At 52.5% G+C, this 13,630-nt stretch overlaps 8 protein-coding genes across 8 annotated transcripts; 6 read left to right on the forward strand and 2 right to left on the reverse strand.

Moving 5' to 3' along the window:
- Window positions 1-188: 188 nt before the first annotated feature.
- Window positions 189-533, forward strand: PV05_01478 (uncharacterized protein; the record flags this gene model as incomplete). Its single annotated transcript, XM_013466477.1, has 1 exon — window positions 189-533. The coding sequence occupies one exon, from the start codon at window positions 189-191 to the stop codon at window positions 531-533; it is 345 nt and encodes a 114-aa protein (XP_013321931.1).
- Window positions 534-1,069: 536 nt separating this feature from the next.
- PV05_01479 (uncharacterized protein) lies at window positions 1,070-1,783 on the forward strand (the record flags this gene model as incomplete). Its single annotated transcript, XM_013466478.1, has 1 exon — window positions 1,070-1,783. The coding sequence occupies one exon, from the start codon at window positions 1,070-1,072 to the stop codon at window positions 1,781-1,783; it is 714 nt and encodes a 237-aa protein (XP_013321932.1).
- Window positions 1,784-2,214: 431 nt separating this feature from the next.
- Window positions 2,215-2,842, forward strand: PV05_01480 (uncharacterized protein; the record flags this gene model as incomplete). The annotated part of the gene is made up of 5 exons (XM_013466479.1): window positions 2,215-2,370; window positions 2,422-2,542; window positions 2,602-2,675; window positions 2,731-2,756; window positions 2,815-2,842. The coding sequence occupies 5 exons, from the start codon at window positions 2,215-2,217 to the stop codon at window positions 2,840-2,842; spliced, it is 405 nt and encodes a 134-aa protein (XP_013321933.1).
- Window positions 2,843-3,235: 393 nt separating this feature from the next.
- On the forward strand, window positions 3,236-6,628 carry PV05_01481 (uncharacterized protein; the record flags this gene model as incomplete). The annotated part of the gene is made up of 1 exon (XM_013466480.1): window positions 3,236-6,628. One exon carries the CDS (start codon window positions 3,236-3,238, stop codon window positions 6,626-6,628), a length of 3,393 nt encoding a protein of 1,130 aa, XP_013321934.1.
- Window positions 6,629-6,994: 366 nt separating this feature from the next.
- Window positions 6,995-7,496, forward strand: PV05_01482 (uncharacterized protein; the record flags this gene model as incomplete). Its single annotated transcript, XM_013466481.1, has 1 exon — window positions 6,995-7,496. One exon carries the CDS (start codon window positions 6,995-6,997, stop codon window positions 7,274-7,276), a length of 282 nt encoding a protein of 93 aa, XP_013321935.1. The 3' UTR covers window positions 7,277-7,496.
- On the reverse strand, window positions 7,298-10,823 carry PV05_01483 (uncharacterized protein). The gene is made up of 2 exons (XM_013466482.1): window positions 10,112-10,823; window positions 7,298-10,059 (listed from the first exon to the last, which is right to left on the reverse strand). The coding sequence occupies exons 1-2, from the start codon at window positions 10,336-10,338 to the stop codon at window positions 7,521-7,523; spliced, it is 2,766 nt and encodes a 921-aa protein (XP_013321936.1). The 5' UTR covers window positions 10,339-10,823; the 3' UTR covers window positions 7,298-7,520.
- A 388-nt stretch (window positions 10,824-11,211) lies between these two features.
- Window positions 11,212-13,380, forward strand: PV05_01484 (uncharacterized protein). Its single transcript, XM_013466483.1, has one exon. The coding sequence runs from the start codon at window positions 11,417-11,419 to the stop codon at window positions 12,752-12,754; it is 1,338 nt and encodes a 445-aa protein (XP_013321937.1). The 5' UTR covers window positions 11,212-11,416; the 3' UTR covers window positions 12,755-13,380.
- Window positions 12,773-13,586, reverse strand: PV05_01485 (uncharacterized protein; the record flags this gene model as incomplete). The annotated part of the gene is made up of 2 exons (XM_013466484.1): window positions 12,773-13,461; window positions 13,514-13,586. 2 exons carry the CDS (start codon window positions 13,584-13,586, stop codon window positions 12,773-12,775), a joined length of 762 nt encoding a protein of 253 aa, XP_013321938.1.
- Between the last annotated feature and the right edge of the window lie 44 nt (window positions 13,587-13,630).

Here is a 13,630-nt window from a genome sequence, read left to right on the forward strand (position 1 = left end):
AACTCCAACTCACGCAGCTATTGGAAGGATGTGGGTGACAATATCACCATGCAGGATGATGACGGCGTGGCGTTAAAATAGACGATAGCCGCCACCGTCAGGACTATTCAAAGGGATCAAATTTGGTTTGATGCCTTCTCTACTTCAGTATACCATCGTCAAGTTCGAGACACCAGACCCGAACAACCATGGGTCCAAGCATCACTCGTTCGAATTATGGCCCTCCCTCCATCACACGTGTCGACGCCGCTGAACATAGCGTAAGATACTCGAGAAACCTACTTTCAGAACAGCTTATCAACATGGAAGAGAAATGTCCAAAATCCCCGGTCGCCGGCGAAATATGGGCAAAACATCGTCCCTTGCCCCCTTACTCGGGCCCCCAGAACAGAGATTACAGGTCGCATCCGGATTACCGGTCGACACCGGAAGCCAAGCAGAAGCCCCAGGAATACACCCAGGAGCACAAGAAGTGCCCTGAAAAGCAGGCAGCGGCTGACAAAAACATTGCGGAGCTTGAGAAGAAGCTGTGAGAACTGACGGGTAAAGAGTACTGATTGTACGAGTACTCTGGGCTAGCAAGGCGTCATCAGCTGACAGGCAGCCTTGAGCCCTGTTGTAAATTGTGACGAGTCGAGCTTGCTGGCTGTGGAATGATATTTGCTGTGGAGCTGCGGGCCAGTAGCGGATTATATTTCCAGGAAAGTGCACTGGAAGCTTGTGGTGAGGTTGACAGCCAGGAGGGCTGTACTGTTGACGAATTGGCTTTCTGACAGATTGGGGATCTTCGCTTCGGCGAAAAGATACCAGCTGGGAGGACAGCATACTGTCATCGACCGCAAATTATGCTGCGCGCTTTCTCATTGGATGCTCTGCAACTGGTTGCCTTGTGCATGGTGTAACGCGGGATTCTTTGGTCGAATGGGTCGTGATACATCAGATCAGGATCTGCTTGAGGTTGATAGCATACCTATCCTTCTCGACACCTGAGCTTAATGACATATCATCTATGAAAAGCTTCCTGCTGCTGAATCCAGCTTCCAAATCGTTGTGATAATGCTGCGTAAAGATGGCCGCCACCGACGACGAATGGTATTATGAACGTCGACGGATCCCGATCACCAAAGGCTGGGGACCTTGTAAGAAGACTCATTGGGTGCCTGTCAATGAATACTATACCGGTCGCAACCCACGAACCGTTCGAACGTTCCTGAGAGCAGTTGGCCTGAACCCGGAAGCCACTTTCGAGACTCGTGCGGCTCCAACGCAAGTAGTATTGCTCGACAATGACGACCATGCTCCATTGCGGTATGACGGATTTCGAGAACGGGAGATAGAAGCTGGACCATGGCGGTACTATCCTGCAGGGGGCCGGCCACCGAGACGAGGGGAAGATCTTGACCCGACGATAGCGCAGGACCTACGCGAGCTCGAGGAGATGAGGCAAAAGCGACATAGGGACAATATCGACCGCATCAACCAACAAATGGACGAGATCAATAATCGGCTGGCAAATAATCTGCGCGAATTCAGTGACGCCTTGCAAGGTCCAGGGCCAGAAAGGGAGCTGCGAGAAGCGCGAAATGAGGTCGACAGACTCCGCGAGATTGAAGAATTGAGAATGCGTGATGATCGGGACAGGGAGCTTGAGCACATACGACTGCAAAGGCTAGAGACACTAGAACGAGCGGAAGACTTGCGTCGGCGGGTGGTAGAGGAGGAGCGACGGCGTGAAAGAAGGCACCACAGGCATCCGTGGCATCGCAGATCGAGATGGTACTGAATCTTTGGTTCCTGTTTCAGAGAGGATAGCATTGGTGGCGGAGACCTGAAGAAAGGTCTGTATGCGTACGTAGTGATCGAATTGTAGTGAGGTTGTTTGATGAGTTCCAGAGATACTGTCCTCCATCAAGACCATCAAATCAATACAGCAGGTGGATGTGCAACTCGGCTGGGAAGGCGTCGGCGAGACATGCATCTCCACCACCTCGATGCTCCTCCCATTGACCTCCATTATTCATACCATGGCGAACAATTCCGTTCATTGAGATCGCTCTTCTCCGCCAGTCAAAAGGCGTCAACTTCCGCATTAGAAAAGAAGAATGGAACCACCATCAGCTTCTCGTCTTCCTGGAAACATCAGTCAACTCATTCTCCTTCTCGCTTTCAGGCTATTACAACTGCTCCCAGCTTGGACGGAAATCCACCGAAACAATGGCCGCTAAGCAACCAGTCACATCCGACAAGGGAATCAAATCTCCTTTGTTCTCTCAAGCCATTATCCACAATGGAACCGTCTACTGCAGTGGGAATGTGGGAATCAATCCGTCCACCAACAAGATCGTTGAGGGATCAGTGGCCGACAGGACGGTGAGGCAGCCAGTATTGTATCCGACACTTTGCAGGTGCTAACTCGAATAGAAACAAACGTTCGAAAACATCAAGAACGTCTTGGAGGAAGCCGGAAGCAGCCTTCAGAACATCGTCAAAATGAACATTTACCTCGTGGATATGGCGGACTATGCGGCCATGAACAAAGTCTGTGCGTGGCATCTTTCATTGTCCCAGAGCAACCACATTCCAGTCACTGACCCGAACAAGTCCTCGAGACCATTCCAGACCCGAAGCCGGCAAGAACCTGTGTTTGCGTCAAGGAATTACCTGGCAAGACCGATGTATGCTTGCATAGATGATATCAATTCACTCGAGTCACAAACTAATCCGTCACAGGTTGAGATTGAATGCATCGCACATCTGTGAGGGCATGTCCACGCCCTTGTATCAACAGTGTTTCCGATGACTGACTCAATCCAGGAATGAGGCATCTGGGTCCAAACTCTAGAGAAAAGTGGCCTGCAAACACCCGTTTTTCGTTCAGTTTTTCAGCTACACCTCCCTCTTCGATGGGGGAGTACTGCCGGACCTGTTTGCTTGACCGACTAAAAGCGAATGGTTCAATGACAATGAATAACAATGAGTGACAGTCTTCTTTACGATGAAACCGGTCGTCTATTCACACAAGGCTCGTTCTTTCTTCCGCTTTCGGCAATCTCTTATACTGCTTTCACAAATCTCATGCCACCGTTCGCGATATATGGTTTATTAAGTTGTCATGTTGAGCGCTCTCCTTTTGTCCCCTTGTGTCTTTTCCCTCTTCTGCTTTCTGCTACGGACACCTACCAGCACATCATTGATCTTGATTACAGCCATTTAACTTACAACAGCATCGTCCAAGATGGATGAGCCAGTTAGTCGCAGACTGAGGCCTCGCAATAAAACTGGCAATCAGACGGAAGATGCTAATACTAATGCTCAGACACCTGCAAGTGGCACAAGCAACACTCGACCGACGCCTGGAGGGAAGTCGACCACTCGCCGTGCACCTCGCAAAACACCCGACAAAGGTGCAAAGAAATCGGTTGCCGGTACAGCAAGGCCCAAACCCACAAAACCGCCTCGCAAGACTCCAGCGACGAGAAGGAAGACCCCAGCCAAGAGCATCACAAAGGATCCGTCTTTCAAACCGGAGACCGACGAGCCAAGCGATGAAGAAATTCAGACACCTACAGCAAAGCCCAAGGCGAAAACACCACCCCATAAGTCTCCGACGAAGGCCGGGAAGACCCCAGCCAAGGGTTCTACCAAGAATGTGAAGTTCTCACCCGACACCGTTGATCCAAGCGACAACGAACCCGCAAAGACACCTGACCCGCCTGCCCAAGAAGAGACTCAGAAGCCTGCAAGTCCGACTCCAGCACAATCTACGATCGAAGTGAAGAAGCCAAGAATCACATTGTTGAGGGTCACCAAACCTGCATCGCCCAAGCGGAACCAAGCCAGTGGCCCGTCAGCCGATGCCAGGAGTCCTCGAAGAACAGGCAGCGCAGCATCTAGGACGCGATCTACAAGCTCATCTCCCTCAAGCAGCTCTTCCGACTCCTCTGAGCCAGCAAGGCCCCCTGCGCACTACAGTTCTGAGGCTCCAGCTCCTTCAGGTGCAAGTAGTACATCTCCCACAAACAGTCCTCATACATCCTCAAGATCGCCCAAGTCGCCAAAGCGTCCTGCCCCTGAAGATAGCGAGTCTTCGTCGTCAAAACGTCAACGCTCACAATCAATGTCCATTTCTCCGTTGACACCTGCGATAGCGGCTCCGTCTGCACCACAACCAGACTCACCAGACGGTCTCACAATCGCAGATGCCGATCGACTATTGAATCAGATCGCAAAGGTACCTAGAAAACTGGATCTCGATGAGATCTCGGCGCTTGTCGTCTGCCTTCAAGAGAAGTGCATGCGCTTCTCGGAGAAACATTTCGACTTCCACTTGACAGACGAAGAACGAGACGCATGGCCAATGCATCTGCTTGCCACCAAATACTACTCACTGTTCACAATCACGAGATATCTCGTAGACGCGAATCACTGCGGCTGGCGCACCTTCCTTACCACACCGGAACATCGTGTTCCTTTTGTGCATGGAATTCTCGGCGAATGGTTCAAACAGCGCATCTTCAAAAATCCTGGCTTCGGTCTGCGCCGGGACAAAATCAACCAGCTCGCCGAGATCGACCGTGATTACCTCCACTACGACGCTATTGTCCGCAACAAGAAGCGTGCAAAGTGCATTGAGGAACTCAAATTTGAAAGAGTGGAAAAATGTCTGCAAGATTCGCACTCATCAAGCTCGGGCTCCACAGATTCCGGTGATCAAACGTCGGATTACTTCCCCAAAGAATATGCCAACGATATCAACATGGCCGCAACAGATCTAGCGGCTCAAATGATGGGTCAACTCGAGCCTCTTCTTCCACCTCCGGTCTTTGATCCACTGGATCTTGATGGGTCGGCACAAACTAAAGACGAACAAGACAAATCCTGGGTTATCCGCCAGGCCATCCGAAATGACCTTGTGGACTTGATCCATCTGATGGCCGGCTTGTCGTTGTCCATTCGACTGGCCGGTATCGACGGCACAATTCTCCGCCTAGTACCCCATGTCGCCAAAGGTACCGAATATTACATCGAGGATTCATGCGACAATATCTGCGTGAATGCAGATGATTGCAATGCGAAGAGACCACAAGAGCCCGCGACACTGCGCATCTATATGACATGCTGGGGCAGACTTGAGGCCATAGTACCACACGGCAAGGATCGCCTCGAGCTGGAGAACTTCCAACGGGCCCACCAAGACCTAGTCCACCCTAAACGATTCAAATGGGAACAATACGAAGACCGAGTCTTTCCAGTTCTCCCATTCAATCTGCAAGAAACTGCGGCAGGGCGTGCAGCTGTCGCAAATGATCAGGCGATCCCAGGTACAGAATGGAGCATCAATCTTGCCAAAGCCGCAGCAGACGATCGACACGACCATATGTACTCAGACAGTAGCGACGATGAGGTAGACGATGACGGCTTGCCTCGACGCCCTCCAGGACCCGCTCGCGGCTGCTTCGTGACCATCTATCCGAAAGTCGCGCCGACAAACGTTTACTGCGCGTGGTCTCCTAAATCTGCCGCCACACAATTTCCAGACCTAGGTGGCCATAATGAACCCGACCAGCAAGCTCACATATCCCTCGCCGAAGCCGTCCAAGAGGCGTGGCGCCTGGAAGGTCTTCCAATCACCCTCCCAGCATTGTACAGGAATACAATCAATGTCGTCCAAGAATACCGCTCGAACGAGTGGCTTGTGGCCATCCCACTGGCTGGCGGACTCCTAGCTGCGGCCATTGTCGTCGCGGACCGCCATGATCTCTTGCCCCACGTCGACCTTGCTCGTCTGCGACAGTTGCTCTCAACCTCGATCAACCACGTTCGAAACACCTTCGGTTGCACGCTTGCTGCCGCCGAAAGTTACATCATGTCTCTGCTCGAACACGTCAGGTCATCCACAAACCGCGCTGCGTCGGGCGTGCGAGATCTGGCTGCGAACATGACCATGCCCCAGCTGCAGCTCAAGTCCATGTCCTCTCTCCTTCCCCTAGCAGGCACTCCCGCAGTGGTCATATCTACCATGACTCAACAGAGTACCACTACGGTCACCATACCGACCGGAATCGTGACAGAGACAATCCCAGGCCCTATCGAGACTATGACTGTCACCGTACCAAGTCCTCTGGTCATGACAGAGACAATTCCAGGCCCCATCAAGACTGTGACCGTCACCCTCCCGGCACCATTAAGCTCGGACGAGGAAACACAGCCACATAATCCTGATGACCCTATGGAAGGTATCGAGCATACTGAAGAGCCTGTTTTCCTCCCTGCCGGACTCCCCGCGTACAATGACGACGAACACGACCTGCTGAACGAAGATTCGTACGATTCGGTCGAACCGTTCGACTTTCAGACTGATGAAGCGCCGGTACAACTACCGTCGCTGGTAGAGCAACAACAACAGCAGCAGCAGCAGCCACCACCCGTAACTTTACAGGCGACCACGAGAATGGCTACTTGGGAAACAGACGAGACGGCGCGCGATATGTTCCGCGACACCTACGAGGATCAGCAGAAGAAGAGGGAGAAGGAGAGAAAAGGGAGCAAACGCAAGGTCTTTGACGATTTTCACCAGAAGAAGAAGAAGGAGAGAGAAGGGAAGAAGGGCTGGGCCCGACTATTCTAGAAGGCAGGAGGCAGGAGGTATAAGGTAGAAAGATAGAAAGGTAGGATATGGTAGATTATATCAAAACGTACTATCATGCTATGATACATTGCGATGACTAACTGGGGTCTTTTATAGATGGACAGGTTTTCGTTTCTTTTGGCATCCGGGCGCGCTCTACGACCCAGAGAGATGAGAGACGGGGTTTGTGTGGGGCCCGGAGAATGGCAGTGAGGATGATGATATGTTTTTCCGATGCCGGCTGCAGCTTTGGTGTTCATGATATCAAGAGATGTCCTCGCCGCCTGATCCCGCGAACCAACTACGGAGTACCTACCTCATGCAATGAATTTTTCCAACCTGACATATTGATACCCCTGCTCAGCAATGGACACGTTCGACCTCTCCAAAACATTCTCCGCGCACGTCGCCGACCGCGCATACCCAAAGACACTATGCCCGTCTGAAATAGCCCGCTCGCTCTCTGCCACAGAGCTCGAGATGCTCGAAGTCTCCAGCTGGCGCGACCTAATGCCCCGACTCCGCGAAATGGCATTCGAAGCACGCGATCGAGGGGATATCGAGATCCTCCAAAGGGGCGAAATCATCCCTCGCGATCGCGGACTCGACGATGTCAGAGGTCCAATTAGGATTAGGAAAGCAACCTGAGAAACCTGCAGCTGCTGAAAGTTCAGGTTCTGCATATTATTACTTGTGAGAGTACTCCGTACTCCGCTCACTTTGCACTATGCGAATCATGTACATGCAAATGCGCTGTTCTGTGCGTATATATCTATGTGCGAGCGCAATATTATCACGATCGTTGGCTAGCCACGGAAGCCACGAAAGCCACCATAGCCCACCCACCGGACTCCTGGAAATGCGTGTGTATGTACTCATCAAGAAAGGCGTCCTAATACGCGCCATAACCACGGATGGGCCTCAGCGCAGTCTTTCTCGAAGGACCAATATCGATGGTGCTTAGCTCCAGAGCAAGCGAGTTATCTCGACCATATGGGCCATAGTCCATTGAGTTGCTCAGGCTGTGATGAGGTACTTGTGTCGAAGTGGGCGGATAAAGTTGAGGTTCGGGTGCAGCTCGCGGACTGTAGTCATTCATGGCAGGAACCTGGTATTCCGACAACGGAGGACGTTGTGTCGGCCCGGTAGGAGACGAATGAATCGTATACCGCTGAGTTGGCGGACTGGGCCTGGCATTAGCATTATTTGTGGACGTAGTCATCACCGCAGGACTGGTCTGGGCATGAGAATATGGTTGTGCTGGCAGCGGCCGAGCAGGCATCGGCTTCTTGAGTCTGTTTCGCCCGCCCCCTGCATCCCCTCGAGGAGATGGCTCAGCTCCAGCTGCAGTCGGCGAAATGTGAAACGGGGGAGATGCTCCAGCACTAGGTGAAGCCTGGTAGGGCGAGGTTGCAATGGAATGAGGTCTCACAGAAAGGGGGGATGAGCCTGCTGCCTGTTGCATCCGCGCTTCTTCCCTTGTCCGGATCCTGATAACGTGTTCTGGCTGTCGGTTCTTTCTCTCTGGCTCAGGAGCCCACGTATCAGCGGGAAGGTGATCAGAAGGATCAATAACTCTGCCATCATTGCCGATGATCGGTCCCTGGTCCCTCATTTTGTCGACCTCGATCTGCCGGCTAGCCTCTCTCGCTGCATCTGACAGACCATCTTCGCCTATAGGGCTCGTCCCAGGGTTGAGCACGTCATACGCATCAGGTCCAAAGGGCATTCCACTGATTTGTCTCTGGTCTTCTGGTGTTGTAGGCGTGGGAGTGATTGACTTGCGCGGTATATTGCGGGCAGGATTAGGACTGATGGCTCGTGGGCGTACGATAACTGGCTCAGACCTGCGTTGCTGCCTCTCATCGTAATTTCCGTAATCGTCAAATGTCTGTGCTCTTCTCGGAGGACCATAACCAATCGAGCGTCGAAGATCGTCTTGGGGCATTTCGCCAAATCGCTGGTCAGCCGGACTACGACCCGGAGAGTCATTGAACGGCGGTGCGTTATTGCCAGAGGATGTTGGCCGCCGCCATGCTGTATTGTCATTGAAAGGTTGCCCTCTTTCATTCGAAGGCAGTGCATATGCTTCATATCTCTCATCCAGTGTTCTGTGCGGTGGTGGTGGTTGAGGATGCATGTAGCTGTCCCGTGGACTCCTTTGTGATGGATGCGGCATAGCAGATTGAACAGGCAATTCTCGTGAGTATGGAGACGAGTACGGATCGTACTGCTCGAGCCGTTGAAGCGGGCTTCTCTCCTCCACAGAATCGTACTTGACCGGAGTTCGCGGTGACGGTTGACCACTTGAACCGGAGAAGGACGACGATGTTGCGAGCATAGGCATCCTGGACACCGGGCCACGGTGAGCTGGTGGTGGCGGTGGTGGGGCATCCTCCTCGTCAAACCTCGGATCCGGATAACTGTACTCTGGATGAGGCGTCTCGTGCTGACTGATGGAATGCCGCAGTGGGCTGTCTCTATACACCGCATGCTTGGTTGGTGATGTGCTCCCCCTACCCTGCCAGGGTTGACCCTGTACCGGTCGTGGTGGAGTGGCTTGAGGCGTTATTCTGTTTGGCGGAGAAGAGTGATATGGCGTTTGGTCGGGCGTATTGTTGAAGGGCGACCGAGGGCTAGGTAGCCGGTCAGGTTCTGGCTGAGGTGATTCTCCAGTGACATATGGGTTGGGCGGCTGCGTCGGAGGGAGTGGTCGTTCTCTATATTCCTCCGCTGTATAGTAGTTGGGAGTATCGTGTCGGGATGAATGTCTTTGAGGTTGGTTGTAGTAGTCACTAGAAGGGCGTTGCTGCTCTTTTGGAGGACGTAGGGGCGGCAGTGATAGATCGTATGGGTCTGGTTCGGGTGGCCCATATGACTCCGGTGTATAATGAGACTGCAAACTGTAGCCGACATCATCTGGTGTTTCGGGCATTAGCTGCTTTGGCGGTCTCGGCGGAGCATGGCTCTGTCCATGGTCCTGCCCAGTCCACGTGTTGTCCGGTTCCTCCGAAGGTAAATAGTCGGGAGTATGGGCAACTGAGACTGGAGAGGAGTAGCCACCTGGGCCAGGTGGAAGCGGCCGTCTCTTGATCTCCCTCGGCCCAAGCTGTCGGGAGCCTGAAAAGCTATTTTGAACGTCACTAGTGATAGATTGAGACTTTTCCCTCTGCTTCCTCCTCTCCGCGGACACTTCTGGCTTCGGCCTCGAGTCGTAGTATGTTAACTCTACCCGAATTTCTCCAGCATATTTTCCCTTGAAGTTCAATTGGTGCCACAGGTCGTTCTTTCCGCCCCCAGGCAAAATGACTTCTCGAAGGTCGATCCAGGCTTCGCCGATCAGATCTGTCTTTTTATCGTCGTTGAAGACTGAACACTTGAGTTTGTAATAGTCGGGGCAGTCATGAACGTTGAACCGGAGTTCTTGGTCCCTATGCAGCTAATTAGCATTCCAATAAACGCAGTTGCTGTGCGGTTACGTACCATCTAGGTGTCTGTCCACCTCTTCTGTCTGTGTCGGTCTTCTTTGCTTCTTTGCCCAGTCGCATGGCGCAGTAGGGATCTTGTTTACCCATTGTCTTCCGGTTGGGGAGGTTCTTTGCTCTGTCAACAACGGCCACCAGGGTTCCGATCTCGGGCCCATCGAGGGACATATCGGCGAAGATCCCAGCCGTGTGGGCAGCATTCACGGCTCTCGACTTGGTGGCCATCTTTGAGAGGAGCTGTATTGCAAAGCCTGCCTGCGGTGTTTGTTTTCAGGACTGCTGGAACGCAGGCGGGGTCGAGGCTAGGACTGCGGCATTCGCGGCTGAGGTGGTGGTGAGATTGAGGGTGCTGTTGACGTCGATGTTACAAAGGCATGGCGTCGAGCCGGAAGGGGAGGTAAGCCGTTGGTCGTTTCGATATGTACAAGCTCGCCCAACGTCAAGTCGAGTTCGTGCAAGGCATTGATTATTGTTGTGCAAAGAGTCGAGAACAGAATGAAAGGTGGAGTGCCGAGTGTTGACGGGCTCCAAAGTGGACAGGGCGCCAGCCACAGGAATTTACGCGGCCATTTGACAGATGGCTGGGAGATGGTGAATGAGCAGATTGGCTTTCATTAAGAAAAGTAAGCAAGGACAGTGTTTCATATTGATCGAAATGATGTTCCGCTTTGCAATCACGTCGTCTTCGAGTTATGGCAGCTTCATCATTGTGGTGGTCGACAGCTTAATGGAGCTTCAATGCAAGATGGTGTTGTCCAATCATTTCGATTCCAGTGTTTTGGTGACGTTGATCTTTAGCCAAAGCCTAACAAAGCCGTGCAGAAGCCACTCCAGGGCCTAAGAGCCAAGCTTTTGCGGCGCATCAGGCGTTGATTTAGGCGCATATCGCCCCGCCCTTCCGGCCAAAAAGAGGTGCTCTGCTGTTCACTCGCTTAATGGTACAGTACCTGGTAACCATCATTGCCATCCCACGCCATCCCCAGTCTTTTCGCCTGAACGTTACGCAAGGGCATCTTGTGACGACGCCGGGTGACCCGAGAATGGAATATGAGAAGCTCTCTTCCATCAAGCACTTGTAGTTTCTTCTTCATAGGCATCCTGCATTTGAAAAGCGTTCGGCTCGACATCCGTCTTAGGTTCCTTGCTAACGGTCATATTAATTTATCTACGGACTACTCCGACTAATCCGACAAACCTCACGCGATAGACCAAAAACTGATCTTGCGAGCTTGGTAACACATATTATCAGAGACAACCACCCTTAGACAAAGCACGCATCTATCAGGACATCGACAAAGATATCATGGGCCGCTCAACGCTGCGGCAACTTGCCTCTCATAACCTCTCCATCTTTCGTCATCAACCATTGACCGAGATATCAGGCGCTTTTGGCGACTTGGGCACGTTTCTACCCATAGTCATCGCACTTACCGAAGGACATCAGATCTCCTTAACGACGACTCTTGTCTTCACTGGCGTCTATAACATCCTCACGGGCGCGTTCTTCGGGATTCCTCTGCCGGTTCAGCCGATGAAAGCTATTGCAGCAGTCTCGATTCTCAAGGGCCTTACTGCAGGGCAAACGGCAGCAGCAGGCATATTTGTTTCGTCCTGCATCCTGGTCTTCAGCATTACCGGGCTACTCTCTTGGTTCACTCGAGTCATCCCTATTCCGGTGGTGAAGGGCATCCAGGTCGGAGCAGGTCTCAGTTTAATCATAGCCGCTGGATCTAAAGCGCTTTCATCCCTGTCCTGGACAACACCCTCATGGGCTGATAATTATCTCTGGATGATCCTGGGCTTCGTCTTCCTCTTTGTCTTCAATCTACGGCCCCGGACTCCCTACGCACTGATTCTCTTTCTTATTGGGATAGTCTTCGCGGTCATTCGCACCACTGGAGACCAGCACCAGCATCTTCCGGCCTTCCGTCTGTGGCGTCCATATACTCAGATTCCTTCTTCTAGTGAATGGAAAACGGGTATTCTCGATGCTGGCATTGGGCAACTGCCGCTGACGACACTGAACTCGGTCGTCGCTGTTACTCATCTGGCAGCTGATCTGCTCCCAGAGATCCAGACTCCCTCTGTGACCTCCATCGGTTTCAGTGTCGCCATCATGAATCTACTTGGATGCTGGTTCGGCGCTATGCCTGTCTGCCACGGCTCTGGAGGCCTTGCAGCACAATACCGCTTCGGGGCCAGGTCCGGGGCAAGCATAATATTTCTAGGACTCCTAAAATTGATGGTTGGAATCATGTTCGGTGAAAGCCTTACAGATCTGCTTCACAGATTTCCTCTGGCTTTGCTATCAATCATGATAATCGCGGCTGGCCTAGAACTCGCGAGTGTTGGCGAAAGCCTCAACACACCACGCGCCAGGGATCTAAGCAAAGAAGGCACCGACGCACCACACGCTGTAGGCATCACAGATGAAGAGAGGAAGCAAAGATGGACTGTGATGCTAGTAACAGCAGGACTGCTCGTCGCATTCAAGAACGACGCAATAGGCTTCCTAGCAGGAATGTGCTGCCATTGGAGTTACCGATTACCACGCGGTCTGGCTACACGGCACCCCGGCCCATCCAGGCCTGGAAGCAGATCTGAAGACTCCGATGAGCACCAGTCTTTACTACCACGATAAGATCATGACACACCGCGTCTACCACGGTATCGTCCCATTCGAGTCCGAATTCGTTCCCGTCACCCCACCTGCACCCTCAGCCACCAGTTGGGCCACCCTCAAGGCACCGTGCTTAGGATGCGTCTCTTCACTCAGCTGGATGCCCGTCGACTCCGTCGCTCGCTGACCCGGGCATACAGCATTGACCTTCATACTCGGGTACAGCTTGGCGTAATACACCATGAGCGCATTGACGGCGGACTTGCTTGAATTATACCACGGTATGGGGACGGGCTTGCCTCCTTCCAGCGTTTTCTGGATACTCCCCAGACTTGAAGTGAGGAACATGATCTTGGGGCGTTCGGACTTTTCCAGCAAGGGAATGAGCCTGTCGGTCAATACGCCTGTCGATATCACGTTGATGTTGAACGTCAGGTAGTACTTCTCGCGAAGTGTAGCGTCAGCAGGGAGTTGCCTACCAGCTGTGCCGGCATTGTTGATCAGGATGTCCAGGCGGCCGAAGTGCTGTAGAATGGCTAGATAGCAGTGCTCGATAGATTGGTCATCTGTGATGTCGAGTTGAATGGGATTGACATTCCTGGGCGCTCCCATGCTCGCGGCTGCTTCTTCCCCGCTGCGAGTGTCTCGACAGCCGAGTAAGACTTGGAAATTGGAATTCTCTGATGCGAGCTTCTTGACGATCTCGTAGCCTATTCCTGCATTCCCACCTAACTTAGATGTTAGCAGCGTACGTGTAACCCACTTGCAGCCCTCACTTACCAGTAACAAGGATGATAATCTTATTCACTGCCGCGATGCTGGAAGGCCGATGTAGGAGACCCGGTCGAGACATGCTGAAAGACGATTCTAATGAACCTCGACGAATGAATGCTAAGG

The sequence above is a fragment of the Exophiala xenobiotica genome (assembly GCF_000835505.1).
Source record: "Exophiala xenobiotica strain CBS 118157 unplaced genomic scaffold supercont1.1, whole genome shotgun sequence".
Lineage (NCBI taxonomy): Eukaryota > Fungi > Ascomycota > Eurotiomycetes > Chaetothyriales > Herpotrichiellaceae > Exophiala > Exophiala xenobiotica.

Coding starts and splice junctions, on each gene's coding strand:
- PV05_01484 (XM_013466483.1), top strand. CDS start 11,417: ATGGGCCGCTCAACGCTGCGGCAACTTGCCTCTCATAACCTCTCCATC.
- PV05_01483 (XM_013466482.1), bottom strand. CDS start 10,338: ATGGCCACCAAGTCGAGAGCCGTGAATGCTGCCCACACGGCTGGGATC. Junction 10,060..10,111: donor GGTGGACAGACACCTAGATG/GTACGTAACCGC, acceptor TTAGCTGCATAG/GGACCAAGAACTCCGGTTCA.